Genomic DNA, 23,150 nt, shown 5'->3' with positions numbered 1-23,150 from the left:
TACAAAAACCGGGGCTTTTCATTCCCTGCAGTAAAAATATGCGTATTCACCACTATTTTTACGTGAAATAATTTTTCCATGATAAAATAATCTCAATGGATATATCTCCACACGCAAAACCACGTGTCTAATACGACCAATTTCATTTTTTTAAACTATTTATACACAGAAGGGAAGTTGTTTCGTGCCAATCAACAGGACACAGTTACCAGGAAATATACGGCCATTCACCTGGGGAAGAAATTCCTTGATTGATCGTTTAAGGCTTAACCATAGCTAGCAATGTTTTCAAGAGGAAATATTATTGTCATTTGTATAAAGAATTGCACAGTGATTGTGGTGCAGGCACTCAAACTACAACACAACACTGATGTAATCATCGAAAGACATGCGAGTAAATCAACAATATAAACAGACTAGTCACTAAGCTGAGTACTCTCTCCATCAATCGTATATTATTATTAACTTGATATTTGCATATAAATTACATAGAAGCACAACATCAACTAACATGGATCAGACAATAAAACATTGATCAATCACACAATTGACATTGACATAACATTGAAAAATTTTCTTGAGGCAAAGTGCCTGCAGTTCTTATCGAAAGTGTTGCAATGCATGCCTTACTTTCAAATGTAAATAATTTTCTCTCATTAAAAAATAGCAGTTACACATAAACGAATAAATTAATTAGTCTACGAAAATATAGCCCAGTAACATTACTTGAAAATTTATTTAATAAGGTCACAGATCTAAATAAATATTATTATATCATTTTCAACATTATGGGACATTTTTTTATTTCATACAAGCAGTTCTTGTTATAATAAGAATTGTTGACCTTGATTGCTAACAATTACCAATAACTAGTCAACTAAAAACTTAACCCTGTGTGTTTGCAAATGAAAGAAAAGTTGCATCTATTAAGAGAAAGTCTTTCCACATTCATTGCATTCATTGAGTAGGACAAGGTTTTCTTTGGTAGTGTAGGACTTTTCACATTCACTGCACGAATATGATTTCTTCTTCATATGAATAGAAATGTGACAGACAAGGTGGCTTCTTCGTGAGAAAGACTTATCACATATATTGCAGGAATAAGGTCTCTCCTTCGTATGAGTCCGCATGTGATTGACAAGGGTGATCTCTTGAGAAAAAAACTTATCGCATTCATTGCAAGAATAAGGTTTCTCCTTCATATGAGTCCGCATGTGACAGACAAGGTGACTCTTTTGAGAGAAAGACTTATCACATTGATTGCAAGAATAAGGTTTATCCTTCGTATGAGTCCGAATGTGACGGACAAGGTTACTATTTAGAGAGAAAGACTTTTCACATTCATCGCAGGAATAAGGTTTCTCCTTCGTATGAGTCCGAATGTGACGGACAAGGTTACACTTTTCAGAGAAAGACTTATCACATTCATTGCACGAATAAGGTTTCTCCTTCGTATGAGTCCGAATGTGAATGTCAAGGTGACTCGTTCGAGAGAAAGACTTTTCACATTCATTGCAAGAATAAGGTTTCTCCTTCGTATGAGTCCGCATGTGACGGAGAAGGTGACTCTTTTGAGAGAAAGACTTTTCACATTCATCGCAGGTATAAGGTTTCTCCTTCGTATGAGTCCGCATGTGATTGACAAGGTTGATCTTTTGAGAGAAAAACTTATCGCATTCATGGCAAGAATAAGGTTTCTCCTTCAGATGAGTCCGCATGTGACAGACAAGGTGACTCTTTTGAGAGAAAGACTTATCACATTGATTGCAAGAATAAGGTTTATCCTTCGTATGAGTCCGAATGTGACGGACAAGGTGGCTGTTTTCAGAGAAAGACTTATCACATTCATTGCACGAATTAGGTTTCTCCTTCGTATGAGTCCGCATGTGATTGACAAGGGTGATCTCTTGAGAAAAAAACTTATCGCATTCATTGCAAGAATAAGGTTTCTCCTTCATATGAGTCCGCATGTGACAGACAAGGTGACTCTTTTGAGAGAAAGACTTATCACATTGATTGCAAGAATAAGGTTTATCCTTCGTATGAGTCCGAATGTGACGGACAAGGTTACACTTTTCAGAGAAAGACTTATCACATTCATAGCACGAATAAGGTTTCTCCTTTGTATGAGTCCGAATATGACGGTTAAGGTGGCTGTTTTCAGAGAAAGACTTATCACATTCATTGCAAGAATAAGGTTTCTCCTTCGTATGAGTCCGAATGTGACAGATGAGGTTACTCTTTCGAGAGAAAGACTTTTCACATTCATCGCAGGTATAAGGTTTCTCCTTCGTATGAGTCCGATAGTGACGGAGAAGGGTAGTCTTATCAGAGAAAGACTTATCACATACATTGCAAGAATAAGGTTTCTCCTTCGTATGAGTCCGATAGTGACGGACAAGGTGACTGTTTCGAGAGAAAGACTTTTCACATTCATTGCAAGAATAAGGTTTCTCCTTGGTATGAGTCCGCATGTGATAGACAAGATGACTCTTACAAGGGAAAGACTTATCACATTCATTGCAAGAATATAGTTTTATCTTCGTATGAGTCCGAGTGTGATGGACAAGGCTACTTGCATAGCTAGATTTCGAATGAAACCGTCCATCATTAGGATTTGAGCACAACGTTATTTTATCAGCAATCAATATATCATATTTTTTAAAGTCTTTATCAAACACCTTCCTGCCTTTCCTTGAATGTGATGCTCTAGTCTTTGGTTCAAGGACTGCAAACAAGGCTGAGGCTCGTTTAGAAGCTGGGGACTCTAGAAAAAATATACCATTAAAAATAAGTGAAGACAGGCATGAAATCTACGACTCGGTGAACTTATTTATAACAGCAAATTGACAGATATCAAGGTAGCTACGTAAACCGATTCTTCGGTTAGACGCTATCCACATAACAAGGTGTCAGTTAATTTTTTACGGTTGTTACCATATATTTATTTACAAATTTAATGGCACTGCTCCTAAGGGAAATTGAGCAAAATATTGCATACTTACCTCAAGTGTCTACTCCAGAATACATATCAATGCACTTTTTCGTGCACAGAAGTAATCATACACTGAATTTACAAATGCCATGTACACACATAATGTTGAACTGAAAAATTTTTCATCATTATTAACCCATTATTCCTCAGACTGTATGTAATGGTTTTAAATTTGGTTTTTTCGTATATTCCAGTTTATTTTGACCTGATTAAGATATATTTTCATTAAAAAAATTATTTTCAACTTAATATATGATGTTCAAAATGTTGCGTTTCCGCAACGCTGGGAAAACTCCGGCAAAAAATTAAAATACAAGTTTTTATAACTTAAGTTTCACCTTTTATTTTTTATCGTGATTTGCATACTCAACACCTTCGCCCCGAATAATCAGTATTCCTTTGGTAAAATGCTTTATTCTGCCTTGACGAACATGCTGGCATTCATGAATAGAATCCACAGCCATTGCCCCTAATCTGGATAAGATAACATGCTACAGAGTTATTGTGTACCCCTACCATTCCCTAAATGTAATCGTTGAAGACATTTGATTGCGGAATCAGATCACTCTTATTCAGCCTCCGTTTGTGCCCATTCGTCCTTACTATGGGTTCAATATTCTCGTGTGTTGAAGCAGAGGTGTCTACAGAATTATCATACCATCGCGCTAATAGAATATTTTTTGACTTGTCAAAGAAATAGTCAAAATCCTCTAGGTTTTTTGTCAAATCCCTCGGAGACTTGAGTGTGGAGTGTCCGGTTCCAACACACAGAATCGCGTTTCGGACATTTATAAAAATTCAACAGATATAGAGCAATCCTTTCTCCAAGTGGTAATGAACTATCTCTTCCTGGCTCAGCACCTACATATGGCAAAAACTGATAGTGATAGTCCGTAGATGAGGCTAGACACTACAATTTATAACCAAGGATGAATATTTTAGCTGAGTGTCGCCCGAAATATAGAACCATTTAATCATCAACGCACAATTTACTTAAAATAAACCCAAAGTGAATGAAGTTTTAATTTAGACTTTTGAGAAAAGGCCTGAATTTTGAAAATGTTGTCAAACATCGGAGAGGCGTACAAATTTTATAATTTTATCAAAACTATTCTACGTCATAAAAAGTCTCAGAACTGGAACAGACATATCCTCTTTGTTTTTCCAGAACATATTAGTGCGTGGTAATGCATTGTACCCCGATAATATTAGGATCCCAATGAGATTTATTAGATCTGCCATACTTGGAGTAAACATGTTTATTTTCCTCCCCAGCGTACTTATTTGAATAGTTCGAAAATAATTCAAGTAATCCTTTACTAAGAAATAAGCGAAAGATCTCAATCTCAGCGCGTTTGACTGTATTTCAAGCAAGTCCTAGAAATGCCTGAAGGTAGCGGAATACTGCCGTCATTTATAACTATCTCCCCATCATCGGTGTTTCTTTGACGGTGAGGTCACTAACTTCTATATTCCCCGGAGAGTATCAACGCATCGACCTCATCGCTTTCTTCGCTAAGTTATTCCACTGCATCCAGTACTTTATCGCCCGTGGTGCCCCTCCTGAAAACACACATATCTGAAATACTGAGATAATGTAATTTTCATTGCATTTCCCAAATCTAGAAAACATTATAAACGACCTCTCCTGTAAATTATTATTCACTTCCCTTCTGCCAAAGTAAACTTCTGAGGCGTAGAAATAAGGCATAAAATTTTCCTCACTTTTTCAGTAGGATGAAATCCCTGGATGACGTTTCTTACAAGCCGAGAAAATAATATTGCAGTATTATTAATATAATTACTAAAAGTGAGATAAAAAAGGAATTTTGTGGGACTATTTCACTGATATCAACCCATTTTAAGCTAATTTCCTAGCTTTACACCACCTAAGCGCTAAAACAAAAGATAGCATGTACTTAGTACGATTGCTCAGGGGGAACTCCAAGGAGCGATTAGAGGAACACTCCACCTTCTGCAATAAACCTGTTTCGACCAATGCTTTTCTCAAACACTCATTCTATCGTCATCAACATTTAATGCATCGTAAGCTGAATGTAATTTCTACAAAGTAAGACTGCCATTCAACGGCTTGGGAATGACTGGCCTGGCCCTGTATCTATTCCACATGGGCGCGCAACGGTTCGAATCTACGAAGTAACAACTCGTAAAGATGACCATCATTGGAATCCATAAGCAATTAACTCATAACATTGTTCACCCACAACCTGAGAGCAACAAAATGCCGCTAAAATGCCATCACAAGACTAAGTTGTCCAATTCAAAAGCCATATTGACGAGCTGCTTTTGCTTATAGAAAAGCCTCGCGGTCTACCAGAGAATTCCCATCGTTGCGTAAACGCAACATTATTTACAACAACCAGATTTATTCCGGTAACAATGAAAGTGAATGGCAACGATAAACATGATGAATAATGAAACTTAAAACTAATTTAAAACATTAGCGACAGTAAGATTCCTCAAGAAATCTTACAGAAAAATCTTCAGAAATCTTGCATAAACAAGAAGAAGTAATAGAATATCATATTTTCTGAGGGGCACTCCTCTATTCTAAAGAGACTTTCGTAACCACTACACCCTGCATTATTTATACAATTATTTCAAGTATAAAGGCATGGGGTATTAATGATCACATACCTTATGTCATTATATATTATAAAAGGATGGTCAGATGGGGTGCCTCATGTCCATACATCCGCGGTCATTGCCCTTCATTGGATAAATCGGATCCAAAGTGGGGAAAGCATCGCATTAGGATCCGAAGTTTTATATTATGGATTCAGTTTATACACACCCCAAATGAGAAGAAAGGAAAGGGTTCTAACCCTCTCTTTGAATGTGCCCTCACAGGTCCGTTGATATCTCTTTCTGCCAGTCTTAGTTTGAGAGCCTGGATTGTTCAGGATGGATTGGTATAAAAAACCATGATAACAGACCAGTTACGCAGAATGTTGAAATGACAAAGAGCTTGTCATATTTGCACAATGGATCCAACATTTTGATAAAAGGATTTGCATGCAAAGATGGACTGAAACGGCATAAAGTAAATTTTGAAACGTATCAGTAGCCTACCCCCACTCTACTTCCCAACTCCGTCGCAGGGCCATCTACAATCGTCTGATTTCAGTGGCTGACTCTGTATTCAAGGTGGAATTCACCATAGATTAAGTCTAGCAAAGAGTCATCACAAAGCTTGATTCATGAGTAAGTCTGTAAGAATATCTATTTCATTTCCTCACTTTGATGATTTATATACTTCATATTGTGACGAAAATCCTCGTCACGGCTCATTCTGCGTTCGCGTCCTGCCCTTTTCCCCATTCAAGTTGGCGCGCGGCCGTAGCAAGCGATGAGCGACCTTTCTTTTTTTCTTTTTGTCGTCTGCTATCATTTTAGCATGTCTTTTGTTGTTCAATTGGGTATATGAGGCCCGGTATTATGTGAACTGGGGTTGGTAGGTTCGATTCCGGAGAAAGCGGTGGATGAATCCGCTAAAGAGGAGGGAGACCAGAGGTGACCGTGCCGAGGTGGGGCAGTAAGACGAGGCCGCTGCAGACGCGGGCTAGGGCGTCTTGGAGTTCGGAAAACGCGACAAAGGGGAAGGCGTGCCGGAGAGAAGAGCGTGGAGTGCAGTCGAGGAACGAGAAAAGTATCCTCGCCTTCGTCAAGACATCACGACAACGTCCGAGGATCTGCGGGATGTGGATCCCCGCGGTTGACGCATCGTGATTTGGCGACCCGCCGTTTGACACTTAAGTACTCTAAAACCCTCTCCCGGGACAGGGAAATATCCCGATCCTCCCCCCGCTCCAGCCAGCCCATACGCCCTCGAAGAAAGTCCCCAGTGTGCACGTGTGTCATCCTAATAACCAAGTGGTCTCATAAATAAACTCACGTCAGTCTTTCTCGGTCTAAAGACCGTCTTAATTGTATCACGTTTCTCCCGTTCACGTCATTCCATTTGGATTGACGACAGCTTCATTTTGATATAACAGAACGTGGAGCCTGTAATATTTTCAAGTAAAGCAACGAACATTACCCATAATTGTCTTAAAATGAAGTGCAGTGGTTTTTGTCGCAACTTGAGCAAGATAACGAGTGCCCGTGTAATGTCAATTCTTGAGATATTCAGTGTTATTTTTGTCCATTTCTGTGCATTTATCCCAGTAGTCATCTCATCCCTCATCTATTAATGTAAGATTTCTTTCTTTTTTCTGGCATATTTGTTTCGTTTTTCGCAAGTGTATCATTTATGTCTCGCCTAAGTCAGCATCACCCCCATCCCTCATTAGTGTTTAAGGATAAAAGTGTTCGTTTTCTTTTCGTTTAATAAATTGCGTATGATATTCAAACGCTGTGTACGAGGTCATTCATCTCCTTGCTGCGCCATTGCCTTCAAAGCTCTGAGTTCCCATCTTGACCGCGAGCTGCAGAACCCACGAAAACTTCAGAACTTAGATCGTAATCTCCGTTCGACGATGCACGGTAGGTGGGCGTGTAACGTCACAATATGAAAAGCTGAAAATTGGCAAAAGATACCTGATTTCCAGGTTGTCCACATGCATCCATTTTCTAATTCCCTAACTCTTCCCTTATAATTTATCTATTTTCAGAAGCAATCATCGCAATAATATTTTAATTTTGAATGCATCCAGATTGAATTTTCATAAAACTCAAAGTACTTAAAATATGAAGTGATGTACAAAATACCACTAGAGCATCCTAATAAAAAATAAACTTAGCAGTTAAAAGTTATAAGCAACATCCAATTATTCAAACTTCTCATATTCATCCTCAAAGAGGATGATACCTTGTACTTTGCTGTACAACCTTTAACAATTTGGATGGCGCTATAATCTTGAAATCTTAGCTAACGACAATAAGTAAGCAGGGCCTGGTCATTACTCTGCAGAACTACATCTGCTGCACACAAGGCACTGAAATGAAGTATAGCCTATTTTCGGCCAAATCAGTTTTTTTCCTTATCTCACTTTTTCCATGAATAACTTTTAAGCCTATTAAAGCACAGTTGTCTAGAGCACAAAACAGTGAATTGGTTGGGGTTGTAACAAAGCAAAATTTTACCATCATTTCAAAACCGATTAAAAACCACTTGATGTCATTTCAACAAGTTCAATGTTCATTTTATCTATGGACTGCACAACTGACATGGCACATAAATGGATTCTTGTGCCCATTATTCTTCTCAAGTGATTTATTGGGATTTTTTCTATTTCCCAGTCTTAATGACAAAATTGTTTGGTGAAGTACACTGGAATTCCCATATGAATACACATGACTGCATATATTGCTGAATGTCACTGATGCATGATGAAAATTTTACTAGACACTTTCCAATCTGATTACATTGTCAAGCAGAACTATAAATCATAAACTAAAGAATGTACCGATGGATAAACTAAAGGATGTACACTCAAAAAATACAAGTGCTACATCCTTCACATTGGGAGTGTCCAAAAACCGGGTCTCAGATTTCCATGAAATTTTCTTGTGTTATACATAGTCCATTGGGAGCTGTCCCTGAAACAGCCCCCATATGGGGTTATACAAATATATATAACCAAATAACTGTATAACCAAATAGTTTAAACTGAAATGCATTTAAACATTTACAGGTGAAATATATATATGTATGAAACAGCCCCCATATGGGGTTATATAACCAAATAGTTAAAACTGAAATGCATTTAAACATTTACAGGTGAAATATATTCCTGTAAAATAACCACTCTGCAAATGGTGAGCATTAGTCCAGTGGTTTAAGTGCCCAGTTGTCATGCCGAGGACCTGGGGTCGAGCCACATGCAATATTAAAATTTTCCATGAACTTCATGGAAAGATGACAAAAAAACTAGCTCTTGTAAAATAAGAGTGTAGAAAGAAAGTACGAAAGAAATCAAAATCAAAATATTTTTGAACAAGAGATCTAGTTTTTGGACATCGCCTAGTCAGAATTAGTTAAATATCATTTCTCTGAAGAGTCACTTTCAGAGCACTCACCCTCTGCCTCTATCATAGACTCCATGGCCATTGTACGATTTTGAATCAGCTCCCCATTCTCCATAACAGTAGGCTGAAAGTAAGCAAATATCAGATTTACAAAATAAATTTCTAAAAAAAATGAAATAAGAATCTTCATTTCTTGTGAATCTCATGCTAAATACAAAAACAAATAAAGTGACAACACCAACACTAACCCTAAACACTCTCCAACAATATGCTGTCCTAAATACTAAAATATAAACTCCTTTCTGGGGAAAAGGTGTAGGCCAAAAGAATAAGCAAAATGCAAGGTAAAAATACTGTGGGGCAACGGTCTTCTTCAGAGTTAGTTCTTCTATTCTTTATTATATACGGGATTTCTAAATGAGTCTTCTGAACTAGAGGAGTGAGAAGTCATATGGGATAACAGTTTTACTTATCAGCTCTCCGTCATGCATGGGGATGACCTTTTCAACTGTCTCCTGCAGGGGGAATTTACCATGGGCTGAGAGAATATTTCATTCAAGGCGTCGTGGGTTGACCTTATTTCTCTTGGCATGGCAAATCTACTGTTCAGTTCTCCTATTTTCTCTTCTTCACCACTCTTCAACTCACAGTCTAACCTCCACGATTCTCTTCTCTTTCTACCTCTCCTCCACCTGACAGGCAACACACCATCAGCTGTCGGGAATAGCCTTCGGCTGCAACATGTAGCCGTGTTTGATGTGTCTCTTCCAGCTGAAATTCGTCCGTATTTTACTAAACAGAGAGTGTTAGTTTCCTGAGGTTGGGGCACCTGGAGGAAACTTAGGAAGAAGTGGGTTTTCATAGAATACTCACCACGGGGCAGGAGGATTGCCAAAGCATGTTCTTATTTTGTAGAAGGAAGGAGTGCAGGTTCTGTCACCCTCCATTTGCTGCACACGGGTGTTGCTTGGAGGAAGGGGATTGGGAAAATTGTAGACCTTTCACTGGTCGCGTGCACATCATGGAAAAACCACCAAATTGGGAAAGCGGGGAATCGTGGGGGGAGGGGGAAACACTCAGCATTCCATTCAATCTTTGCTGTATACCCACAACCACATAATCACACACGATATTGAATCAGATCTCCTAATCTTGTGAATGTGGATTTAAAGTTACTCATGAAAAATGCCAAGTGGTAACGGTTACAATACATTTTGACCAATTTTGAAAATAATGATGAAGTTCTCACAATTTGGGCTCAAGTGCCCGTGTTAACAGTACTATGAATTCAGGATTTCCCCAAACATCACTTTCATCCATTAGTTTAACGCATTCATCCCAAGCATTGCATAAACAAAACATTATTGAATGGTAATTATTAGAAAAATCATTTATGCAGGATAATTTTTTCTCAGGTTTTCTGAATTTCTGATATATCTTTCAGCTATTTTTGTAAACATTTTCACTCAAATAACAATTTTCATCTTACTTCAAAATTTGCCCACTTCGAAGCTTTGAAATACTTCAAATTGTAAATGATATTTTACTAATATTTATTGAGTAATCCTACGAGAGGTAATTTTTTCTCTAAGTTCTGTTTCTTTACTCATCATGTTTATTTTTGTCACGAACATTCGCCATTCCTGGTATAAATATGGTTGTTGTAAAGTGTTGCGATTACACAACAATGGGAATTCTCTGGTAGATCAGAGGGCTGTACTCAAAGCATAACAAAACTTATCAGTATGGCTTTTAATCAACAATGTAGTCTCTCGGAGGCAGTTAAGCTGCATTTTAAGCACTCACAGGTTGTAAGTTTATAACGTAAAGCGAGAATAGCATTTCCTATTCCAAGATAGCCATCTGTACCAACTTTACATCAAACCGTCAGGTACTTCATAGAGTCAAACTGTTCGGCGCACACATGAAACCGATACAGAGCAATGTCATTCTCATGTCATTAAGTGGAAGTATTTCTTTGTAAATGTTAAATTCAGCTTCAGATGCATTCAGTTTCAGAGACAGTAGAATGAGAGGGTGAGCACGGTATTAGTCAAAGCAGGATTGTGATGGAAGGTGGAGCCTCTAGTAACCTTCTAGGAGGATGTTATTGAATATTTAATCAGGAAAGACTGTGAAAATTAAAATATACAACCTAAATTTTGAAAAGTTCTTTTTTGTTTTTATTTTCCGGAGTTTTTCCAACATTGTGTAAATGCAACATAATGCAAATCATATATTATGATGAATATAATCATTTTTACTGAAAATTAATCTTATTTAGGATAAAATAAACCGTAAAATACACAATAACCCAAGTTAAAATCCCTACATGCAGTCTGGGGAACAATTGCTGAATTGAATGTGAATTTCATGCATACCTCAGTGGCATCAGTCTCCTTGGGAGATAGTTCGTCTTTGGCCAAAACCAGCACAGAGTCAAGGTCTATCTCGATGGCTCCAGTGCCTTCAGCATCCACCTCCTCGCCTTGGGAAGACATTGAGGCCTGTACCTGCACATGAGTCCAAAATCAGCATCATTAACGACAGAGATACAGATATACATCTAGAAATAGCGTCATTAGTTCATCAAAAAATAATGACTCCCATATATAGCATTGATAACAATCTACACACCACCTCAAAAAATTCACCTGTTAATATTCACATGTACACCTTGTATGTTACATTTATGTGCACTAAATTGCACTATAATTATAATGTACCACAATGCTCAAAAAAGGAAATAACTCATCTTTTCAAGAAAATGCAGGATTAGTATCCCGTAAAAAAATGCAACTCATGTGTGAATAACAATTTTTCTAAGGCTAGAATGCGTGACTAAGACTTTGGTTTAATTTTAAATGCTTCAAAATATTGTTGCCCTCATCATTCTTCACTTTGAGTTATCTTATACACATGCAAAATGCATTTGTATTCTGTGGATTGTATCTGCTAGATGTTTTACATCATGATGAAAATTCTTAATAGTCTTATTAAATATAGAATCACATAAAATTCAACTATGGGCAAATCGCTCAAAAGAGTACAGAAAAAAATAGAAAGCATGCTATGCTGAGAGCAGGATGAGATGTGTTCACTCACATGCAAAGAGTCCATCATACTATTAGCTCATACTACTGCAATGCCTAGACTTATTACCAACCTTGAATTCCCATGGTAGCCTTTTAAAATTCTTCTGCGTTTTGTGGATGATAATCATAGTCCCTGCTTTATATGACTATTTCCCTAGCATTATTTCATCTATCAAGGTTATTATGATGATCCAAGGAGTTGTAACTCTACATGTCAGGATAAAATAGTTTGGTATTCTGTAGTGAGCCAGGCAATAAATAGCTTTGGAGTATAAAGGAGCAATTCATAGCTTGCAAACAATAACGGCAAGTTTTACTCATTCCACTGCAAATCCAACCTTAAGTAGAGCAGGTATCATACCTCCCACTTAACATACAAAAAGTAAGCCTAAAACGATCATAAACATACTATATTCATAACATTTTGATATTTGGTGCTTTTTTAAGAGTGCTTCACAGGTAGTAACTGTATTAAATGTGTATTAGTTTAAGCAAACGAATACAACTTTTAAAGGTACTTATATAATTATGTAATTTAAAAATATTAAGCTTTACCAATGCATGTGACTCAAAAGTGTATGCAACCAGCTCCACACTAACTGATCGCTGTAAAAATTTATGTATATTCCACAAAATCTTAGTTGTCCTAATCTGGGTGTAAAACTTGATAATCAAGTCTCCTTGGAGGAACATATTCAAAAGCTCTGCAGAAATATGATCTCTACTTGTGTTCTGATTCTATCAGATAAACTGTATAGACATTGATGTATTAGTATTATTGTCAATTTACTATGGTGAATTCTACCTGAATGTGATGTTTAGTATCCTCACCTGGGGCCCTAGACCCAATTCTAAAATAACGTTCAAAATTCAAAAAAAGGATACTGCAGCTCTTAGGTAAAATGTCTCCTTACACAGCATGCCACCCTCCACTTAAAAATTAACTTTTCTACATCACCCCTTTGTGTTCATGTATACTGCGACTGTTTGCGCAAAAAACTATATTCATAATTATGACGATTTATGCATATAAAAATTTTTTCTTTCTTCATTAGTACTGTTTTTGTATCTTATATACTCCTTGACATGTCTTATGTTTGTCCAAACAAATCACTGGACCAATTAAAGTATTGTTATTACTATTATTGTTATTAATATTATTATGATTACCTGATCAGAGGCTTGGGAAACAAGGTCATTTGTGGCCCCATCAGTGCTATTACTGTGCGCATATCCACCTCCATCATCACTGAAATGATCTGCTTTTACACAAGGGGACCCACATGTTGCCATGCCACTCTGAGAAAAAATGAGAATTAACACTTCATTGATACATGTTTGCACCAATTGGTATTAGAAGCAAAAAAATCACAACCAAAACAACAAATATAGGGTGTATACATAATTGAAAATTTTCCTGAAAAGCTATTCTGACCTCAGAGAGGAAGGCGGGAGAAATTCATCGACTAAAAAAATATGGCCCATTAAGATACTCTGCCTTTTCAATTAGCCATAGGAAACCCTTCCTAAAAAGGAACAAAAAATTTATCAGCAATAATTTGTGAAATCATGGTCTCATGACATATTCATTGGCAACCGATTTCATCCATTAAAGGTGATCATTATATTTTATTTCAATCAAAGATGAACACATAACAAGTTCAATTAAAATCACCTCATGGAAAGAAATTGATGCCTCTTGACAACCACCCTGGTTTGCAAACATCTAATACCCTCTCCAAAGATGGTGAAGGACAAATGCTGAGTCCCCCTTATCATTTACTCCATATAGTTCTCACCACATCCACATCTGCAACAGTCACAATATGCCTTATATAAATTGTTTTTTGGGAGCAATTCATGTTTGGTAGGATTGGCTAGAAACTGCATCACCTGATTATGTGGCAATACAGCCAGCCAGAACTAACACAACAGGATTTATCATTCACCATGAAAGGTTTCTCACATTTGAAACGACTTCACCAGTAGTTGACCACATAATGAGACATGACAGCCTGATAAAAACAGCTGTAGACGGACTGCTGGAAGAATAGTAAAAGTTATAAAAGATATAAAAGAGAAGAAATACGTCCCAATGAAATAGTTAGCGGACAGTAGAGTTGCCTCAAAGATATCTTAGGACTTATGAAGTTGATCCGTCCTTCTGTTATATGGTGATTGGAAGTGAGTGTGGTGTTTCTATGCTGAGAAAAATGGGAAATGCCATGACGTCAGAGTCCTTAAATGCTCAGTGAGCAATGGTGAGTGATTAGAGCATCTGTATTCAAAAGAATAAACCATTCATTTTGAATGATTTCTTCAAGAATGACACATGTCTGTGTTAGTCGAAAAAACTTTTGGGCCAATGGGCCAAAACTTTTGGGAATTTTGATTCCCTTAATCTCCCTAAAAAAGAAACCAGAAACGGCCAGAGAAAGTTGGGGCGACCCAAAAAATTGCAAGGTAACATAGCCCAGAAGCGTATCTTAAACTAACATGACTAACTGTGAAAGTTCTAATGAAGACTTATGACACAACTCAAGTTTACTCATTCACATTAGACAAAGTTAGGGTAAAGGTTTGGCTTTTCTGTCAACTAGTACAGGAATATTCCGTGGAGGAAATATTCCTGTGATCATATTCCTATTCTATATTTGACAAAGGAAGAGAAAAGGTATAGTTATTATGGTAAATGATATTGCATTATTCCATGGAGGACTGAATTTGTGTAGTAGCAAAAATGTGCTTAATAAAGCAAACATGAACTTACTAAGTTCTCAGTTGCCAATGGGTCCAAAGCTTTACTTGAAATTCCATCTGGATCCGGAGTGTTCATCTCAGGATAATTACATTCACTGAGAGGGTCTTCGTTCTCTTCCTTCACAGTTTCCTAGAAGATAATGCTGGGTGCCAATCAATGGGGTCAAAATAAAAATGTAAATAACTATAAATGATAACAATAAAACCTCCTCTTTCCCCTGAGACCGTTCAAGCTGGCTGAACTCATGTTTGCACAAGATTTTAGTGGCAACCAAAAATGAAATGGCTGACATGACCAGATTACTTTGCACACCTTAGTGTGGAATGCTTCTCAATATGCTATCCACAGTATAAGTGGGAAAATTCTTCCCCTTCCAACTCAGACATTATTCTATCCTGTAGAACCTTGATTTATATTGCCATTTATAACGCATTATATGTGGTATTGATATGGTCCTGGGCACAACACCGGGGCAGAGGGATTAGTGTTTTCTCATTATTAGCAAAGGAGAGAAGTAAAACCCTCATTATCTGTGAATCCATTTTGAGATAGACCGATTTTCAAGCAGTCTATGATGATATTGTCTCCTTAAGTCAGTTATTACACAACTTCTAAACAATAACTCTAGTAATTTTTCCATCATACGAACAAATCAGGACATTCCATGGAAGAAAAAATTATTTTCATCAAATATTTAATTCCACCACAGGTATCCCTCACCAAAAACTACAGATATGTTACAAAAAACGTCATGTAAAGGAAATTTAGTGACAGGAAAGAAGCATATCACACTCCAGCAGTACAATTTCCACATTCTGAATCATTGACTGATTTGTTTGGGGCTGTTTTACATCTATGTAGTTGACATGACAAAGAGACAGAAAAATGCAAGTGATTCAAGATTGCAAACATCCAAAATCTTTGATAGCCATTTTACACGGGTCACGGAATTGCTCAGATTAGAACAGTATTTATTTCTAAAATGGCTTGGAATTGCACAAATGCTTGAACGAAATTAGAACAGGGGCTATTTTGGCATCTCACACCCACCAATTGTTGTATGTGTTCTAGCATTTCACTGCTATACACGATGCATTTTATGACTCCACCTTCGCACACACGTCAGATTCTTCCACAGAACGGTAAAGCGAGCCTTACACCTTCAATCCTGAAACATGAAAATAGTCTTCTATGGCCATAACGTAAGGATCAAGAGGCAGGACAAAACAAATACTGTGTTGGTCTCATAGTAGTGAAACTCAAACGGATACCCATTACAAGCTCTCAGCTCAGACGAATCCTTTGCAATGGATGAAGGTGCTTTCCTAGTGTTTCTTCGGCACTAGCACAGCGCAAAGGAAACTGAGAGAATGGAAGGGACCTTGAATAATTTCCTTTGGTTGAGAGAGAGAGACATTCATTCTACATAAAGGTAACACGTTTCCTTCATGTTTACATTATTTGTATTGTTATCTTTTGTAGTTTCAATTACTAAATGAATAAGTTGGATTTGGTTCTTTATTGTACCTCCCTTGCTCATAAAAATGTTATATGAGGTTCTGGCTAATTCCTATGTTGAGATAAAGCAGGAAGATTGATTGAAGAAAAAGAGAGCAATCTTGAGATTCATCTATGCTGTAGCAAAGACAAGAGGCTAGAAAGGAGAAATGAGACAGTACACCATGGGACTCCTCCATGGGATGTGTGACATTTCTCTCACAAGAATGGTGGTGAAATTACGCTAATATTGACCTACCTACCTAAGTAGATGAGGGTGGTCAGACTTTTTGCCTCATGTTGTGCAACTGACGGTCACACATATAGTGAACAGACGTTTGGATTAATCTGGATATGCGATCATTCCATATAAAATCAACCAATATTTTGACCAAATGACACTCACCGACTCGGATTTTCATGAAACTTGCCATGGTAATACATCCTGGTAAAACTAAAGATTATGTACAATTATCCTCCAATTGTCAATGATATATGAGCAATTGAACTTTGGGCATGACCCCTAAAGTGCAGCAACGTAAAACACATGGTGATTTTTATTTTCATCCATAACTCCATTCCTGTGAGATGAAAAGCCATGATTTTTTTCTAAAGATAAATGTTCCATATTGATCCCCCGACTATCTTAAATATTCACTACATGAAGTAATTCAGCTGCAAAACAATAAAGTTTACAAAAAAATCTCGCTTGTACCATTTTTTTTTGTCAGTATCCACAGGAAAGGGCCATGCAAATACAGACTCATGGTTCATTTAAGTAATCATTAATGTATGAATAAAGATCCTGATGAAAAAATCATGAGTTCGACGTTAATTTTGGTAAAAAAAATACTCATCGTTGGTCACGGGAAAAAATGGCTCTTTTTCAAGGCACATAGAAATACCACAATTTAGAGGAGATATGAGCTAATACTAATGTTTAAACAATATTGCAATAAAACAATAATAAAATGGAATGACCCAATGTCAATTTGGATGTGTCCTAAATGTTAAAAATTCTACCACGAGAATACTTTTATAACTAAACATTTATAATATTGTATCTTCCTATATATTTTGGCCATAAATGAACAATTCTTTATAGATATTTTTAATTAAATGGTTTCATTAAATGTGTGTTTACTCTTTTCAATGGTCTACCATCTCTGATGTTATACATAAGAATATCGTTAATGAGTTATCCTGTAAATAAATGAAATGAAATAATGTATTGATGACGACTTCATATAGGGTGACCAGACATCCGGGTTGGTCTAGCCATTTCATCCTTTGTAGATTACGTTCAGTGCCTGGGCAGATCTTTTAAGAATGGGGACTTGTCCTCCTTTTCAAAAATTATGTTATATTAAGTATATTAATCTGCTAATAGAAACTTAGAACTTTTCAAAATTTCTAAATATTTCTTCAGCCTACCATGGAAAAATGCAGCTGCAGAAAGGGTATTTTCCCAGATTTCATCCATGTGGACCACCGAGAGAAACAAAATAAACATTTCCTCAGTAAAAATTTAAAAACAAAACACATTTAAAAATACAAAAATTGCTTGAAAAAGTAATGTACACAAACAAAACACAAAATCACAATGCTGATAATTTCTTTATTCTATATTGTGAATCTGCAACTATGTGTCAAGTGTCCTCCTTTACCTCCATTCATCCTTTCTTTTTAACCCTTTCGCACCTTGATGTCGGGAGGAGGCAGCAGATATTTTTACTCATAGAACACCTGCCAGCGGGTACAGTGCAGATGTTTGTCCAATATCCACGTGCATTTTTGAGAAGTAAGAAATTGTACTTTTCATTGAAAATATTGATTGCGTGTATTGAAAATCTGTTAACAGCTACCATGCTAGGTGTAAAAAATGTAAAAATTGCTTGAGAAAATTAGGTCCACGAAATATATATCATCATAGATCTAATCAATTTTTACTTATATAAATTATGAAATTGACACTATATTTCTTCTTATCTTATTTTAAAAGCATTCAGTGCAGAGCACATCAATTGACAGGCTCTGCCAGTCAGGCCAGGAGTCCACTCTCCGCCTCGATACGTCATTAATATCCAATCCAAGTCCTTCCACCGTGTGTATGACCTTCAACAAGAATCCCTCTTATAAACCGTGTGCACCATTTGTAAAAAAGCAGTGTTTGAACGGAAGGTATGTTATGGAAAACTCCCTCTGATTTTCTTTCTTATTTAATTGACCAATTCTAATCACTTTCATGAAAATCACATCCACATCGAATGAGCAACATGTTAATAGCTAACGAGATGATACCAATAAATAAAATACTAAAGAAAATTAGATCCACAGAAAAATATATAAATTCACAGAGCAAATTAATTTTATTGATCCAACTTATAAAATTGATGTTATTTTCCAAGCCGCCTACTTTTCCTCTCATCCCTTTTTAATAGGGTGCTGTCCTCCTTTTTTCACCTCATGGCATCTGGTCTTCCTAGTCACACAAGCAAGTGTGACTTCCCGTAGAAATGCATTCAATTACACTGGGCTAAAGCAATTTTGTCTAGCAACATAGTTAATATCAATAAATTAAGGTCGTGTAACAAGTGTTTCACTTTGGATGAGAATAAAACTTACCAACATATTATCTCTGAATTGACGGGAGTCTGGCAGGGGAATGTATATTTCAGTCCTTTGGACTGAATGAGTGAGATGTGAGGTGCCTTGTATCTCATCTTGAATGAAGTCTTTTGTGTCAGCAGGAGTCCCCAGTTTGTCATCAGTTGCCTCATCCCCTTGGATACTCTGTGGAGAAAGTAACTGTGATAAACTCACCTCCTTCAATGTCAAAAAATGAAGCACACTCATAATATTGATGAAATAGGATTATCAATGTGATATCCAAGCATTTGGGTAAAGATTGACATGTTTCTCTTAGTCCAAAACTCAAAAGCTAAACAGCTACTGAAACCAAATTAGGCAGGAAGATACTTGGTATACTCGGTTCACATAGTGGCTGTATTACAACATCCTTGGGGCAAGGGAAGAGGAAAAAAAATGTTTTCAACGATAGTGTTCTAAAACGTGAATCTATCATGTAGTATATGTTTTTGATTAATTTTAAATGTAATTGAACACCTGTTTCTATGTACTCAAATACCAACCCTAGGAAAGAAGAAATACATCTGATATGCTGTCCACTTTCTGAGGCGGAAAAGTATGAAATCATCATCTGCCTGATCCTGAATGGGAGTGTTATAGGAAAGTGCTTGAGATGAGGAGAAAATGTTCAAAGTCACAAAACATCAAAGATGGGACAGCAGCTAGAGATACTTGGGACCAATTTCAATGGGTAAGAGAGCAATGCCTGAACAGCCAATGTACTGAATAGTGTAGGGCACATCAAAGAACATAAAGAGGAATCTAAGAAATTCTGAGAGCTCCACATGAATAGTCTGGTGGATGAAACGTTTAATAATTTAGGAGATTTTTAATTTTCAAATCACATCCCTTATAAAAGTATGTACAGTTAACATGCTATTTGAGTTCTAGATATATGTGAAAAGTTCTTGGCCAAAGTAATCTGCATAAATTTGAAAGTAAAAAAGAAAAAAATACATAACATCAAATTCATTCCATTCTGTGCTCAAGACTTAATTTTTGACAATATAATAATAATTCATTAAACAAAATTTACTTACAAAGTGGAATAACAATCCATTACCTGTTCAAAGAAACACTTACAAAAACATTTTCCTGGAAAGGTAAACATCTAACAAAATTACCTATCTATAAAAATATTTGGGTTAAAAAAACTGTCTGCAAAATTTATCATAATTATCAAAATACTCAGTGCCAATTTTACACAAAAAAACTTTCCTGAACAACCCCTAAAATTGAAGGATATGATATTGCAAGCCACGATTAGGAAGACTGTTACAAAGGTTAACCACATCAATTAATAAAATATGGTATTTCACCAAATAAGCCATCTTTAAAATCAAATAAATAGAGCACATCACATTCAGTGCATGTCGTAGTTGGTATTCATAGAAATAGAACTTAAGAATTTGATAACACGAAAATTTGAAACAGAGAATACAATTTTAACTAATGGATTATCCAAATAACCTTTATTTTTATTCATAAAGAATATTAGTTGTAATAGCTGAAATTGCACACATTGTTCTGGCTTAACATACTCATATTAATAAAATATTTATGCAAAAATAAAAATGTACATACAATATTGTATCAAAGTAACTAATAAACATACTAAACATATTGATACTTAGAAGATACGTCACATCTATCTTCTGATCGTTTTTTTATTTTACGTCGATTGTTTACAACGTTTGTAATGATATTTTCGCAACAATCATATCCAAAGCTCAAACGTAATTTTAAACACTTATGCATTCATTGTACCTCTCCTCTTTCCGCATTATAAGCCGTGAAAATTGAGAAAAGTTTTTGACCATCAGCAGGTATATATTGTTATAAAATAGAGAAAAAATCAAGAATTCACATTTTGTGCGTGTGCAGTTGAGCCTGTGATTGGACACCAACTTACAGATCCATTTCAGTTCACCCTTACAAATAGCAGGAAATGGTAAGAGATTTTTTGTTAATTTTAAAATGCTTCGGCTACCCAAGTGAGTAAATATATTAAAAGGTATTGTTTCATAGCGTAGTGGGTTCATTGCCTTTTATGAGTTGGCGAACTTGAATGCCCCACTTTGTTAGCTATGATTGTTTTACAAACACATATTCGAATGAGACAACAAAACCTCTTTGCGTATCACCACTGAAACATCAACTGCAAGGTAACAAGCACTTGACACGGAGATTGAGAAACACAGCTTGCGGGAAACTGGGCTAGTTTCACTATTCCGTCAACCATGTACGACTGCCTTTAAAGTTATCCAATATTATCAATTAACAAAAATAATGCTCTATTTATATTTACTCTCTACTCATAGCACTTTTTAAAATAAAGTTGGTTTTACCACCTTCAAGAAGTCATACAACATTCTTTTTCCTAAGTTATGGCATCAAGTGAATAACCAATCACAATTTTGAGTAAATCCAATCAAACAACTGCTATAACAAGTTTAATCCACAAATAATGATTCAACTGGATTTCTCACAGCTGTCGACACAAACGAAAGACTCTCGCTTGACATTTACCAAAACATACCATGCACCAGTCTTCAAATGAGAATAAACGAAAGAACTCACCCTAAAGCAATTCACCCCGGAAAGTTTTCTCAGCTTTGCGTCCGATTGTAAACAAGTCATTTTGAAAATACTGAATTCCGTGAGGTTTTGCAAACATAGTGCACACAGGGTGGTGGGCAGGCCATCTCCCACAGCAACCTAAGATAGAAATCAACACGCTATACATTGAAGAAGTGCTGAAACTACTGAAAGTGAATAACTGAAGCAAGATGACAAAGAAAAATTAATAAGTTGTAGATATCGAACCACTTACTTCTAACCCGAGTAAACCATTTATAGCATTCTTCGCAGTCATTCTGCAAGCTACGTTGGAAGTGAATATGTTGTAAAAATAATCATTATTCTTCATGCATAGTCTGCACAAGGTATCCTCAGAATTCCTTTCTGATGAAGTGCTGAAAATCCCGGCGGTACGATTCATGTTTCAACCTCAATCTCTCATTCAATCTTTAAATATGTTAAATCGTCGATGAAAGTATCAACACACGACAGAATGAGATCTTCAGATTCGTCACGGGAACTACATACAATTCGATGATATAACCTATCTTTAGAATGCTCACGGTAAAAGACAAGTTTAAATTTTAAAATTTAAATAACTCATAAGCACCTCAACGGAAAAATACACCACAGCAAAATGGATAACACGGTTGACCTTGCAGTTCTCTGTAACAATGAATTTATAAGATCATGCAAGCAAAGATTTGTTTGCTTTCACTGAGTTTTAGTTTACATTTTAGCCGCTAGAGGCACATATACATAGTAGGACTCTAATCAAGGCGCGTTCCGAAATTAACCGGCATTAGTATGGAAGAAGGAGGATACTTTTCATTTAAGACTATTCAAGCAATATTAATGCTATCGGGACAGAGCATTGTTTCACAGGTTTGATGAGACACATTAAACGACTATACAATGGTAGAATTTTTAGAGGCATATGGGTAAAGCCATGGTACTAATATATGGGTAAAGCAACCACGAAAGAAGTCTTCCATGAAGCAACATTAAAACAAGTCTTCAAAGAGTAGATAAGGTGAAAACTATCTCCGTAAATGATACATTATATTTCAATTGATATTTATTCAGAATAATACGTTAATGACACATAATTAACTTTGAAAGAAAGCCTTAGAAAACAACTTTTTCATTTGAATTTTATAAGTGACGTTTTTGAGTGGAATATTTTATAAAGAGGAAAGGAAGAATAACACTTTAAGTTCCAAGAATATAAAAATGCAAACAATATTCTATTTATTGGCATACTCAGTCTCATACTTAATATTCACTTCCTCCGGAATGCTCCTTGATTAGAGGCCTGCTATGTATATCTGTCTCTAGCGGTAGAAATGAAAACTAACACTCAGCGAAAGCAAACTAATCTTTATTGCATGATCTTATATTGACATAGATAATTGCAGTGAAGTAGAAGGTCGACCATAATATCAATTTTGCTGTGTATTTTTTCGTTCAGGTGATTTTGAGTTATTTAAATATTAAAATTTAAACTTGTCTTTCACCGTAAGCATTCTAAATATAGGCTTTATCATCGAATTGTACGTAGTTCCCGTGACGAATTTGAAGA

General features: G+C 36.3%; 2 protein-coding genes across 2 annotated transcripts in view; both read right to left on the bottom strand.

Annotated features, from left to right (window-relative positions):
• LOC124173211 (zinc finger protein 182-like) overlaps positions 1–22,336 on the bottom strand; it is a 94,292-nt gene extending 71,956 nt beyond the window's left edge. Inside the window, exons 1-2 of the mRNA XM_046552747.1 lie at positions 21,822–22,336; positions 21,569–21,706 (exon numbers count right to left, since the gene is read on the bottom strand). Coding sequence (XP_046408703.1) covers positions 21,569–21,706; positions 21,822–21,989 — 306 coding nt within the window. The 5' untranslated portion in view covers positions 21,990–22,336. The remainder of the gene's footprint in view (positions 1–21,568; positions 21,707–21,821) is intronic.
• LOC124173213 (zinc finger protein 883-like) lies at positions 667–13,375 on the bottom strand. Its single transcript, XM_046552751.1, has 4 exons — positions 13,252–13,375; positions 11,368–11,499; positions 9,038–9,110; positions 667–2,767 (listed from the first exon to the last, which is right to left on the bottom strand). Exons 1-4 carry the CDS (start codon positions 13,372–13,374, stop codon positions 927–929), a joined length of 2,169 nt encoding a protein of 722 aa, XP_046408707.1. The 5' UTR covers position 13,375; the 3' UTR covers positions 667–926.
• Positions 22,337–23,150: the final 814 nt, after the last annotated feature.

The sequence above is a fragment of the Ischnura elegans genome, assembly GCF_921293095.1.
Source record: "Ischnura elegans chromosome 13 unlocalized genomic scaffold, ioIscEleg1.1 SUPER_13_unloc_4, whole genome shotgun sequence".
Lineage (NCBI taxonomy): Eukaryota > Metazoa > Arthropoda > Insecta > Odonata > Coenagrionidae > Ischnura > Ischnura elegans.
This window is presented reverse-complemented; position numbering and strand designations above follow the sequence as displayed.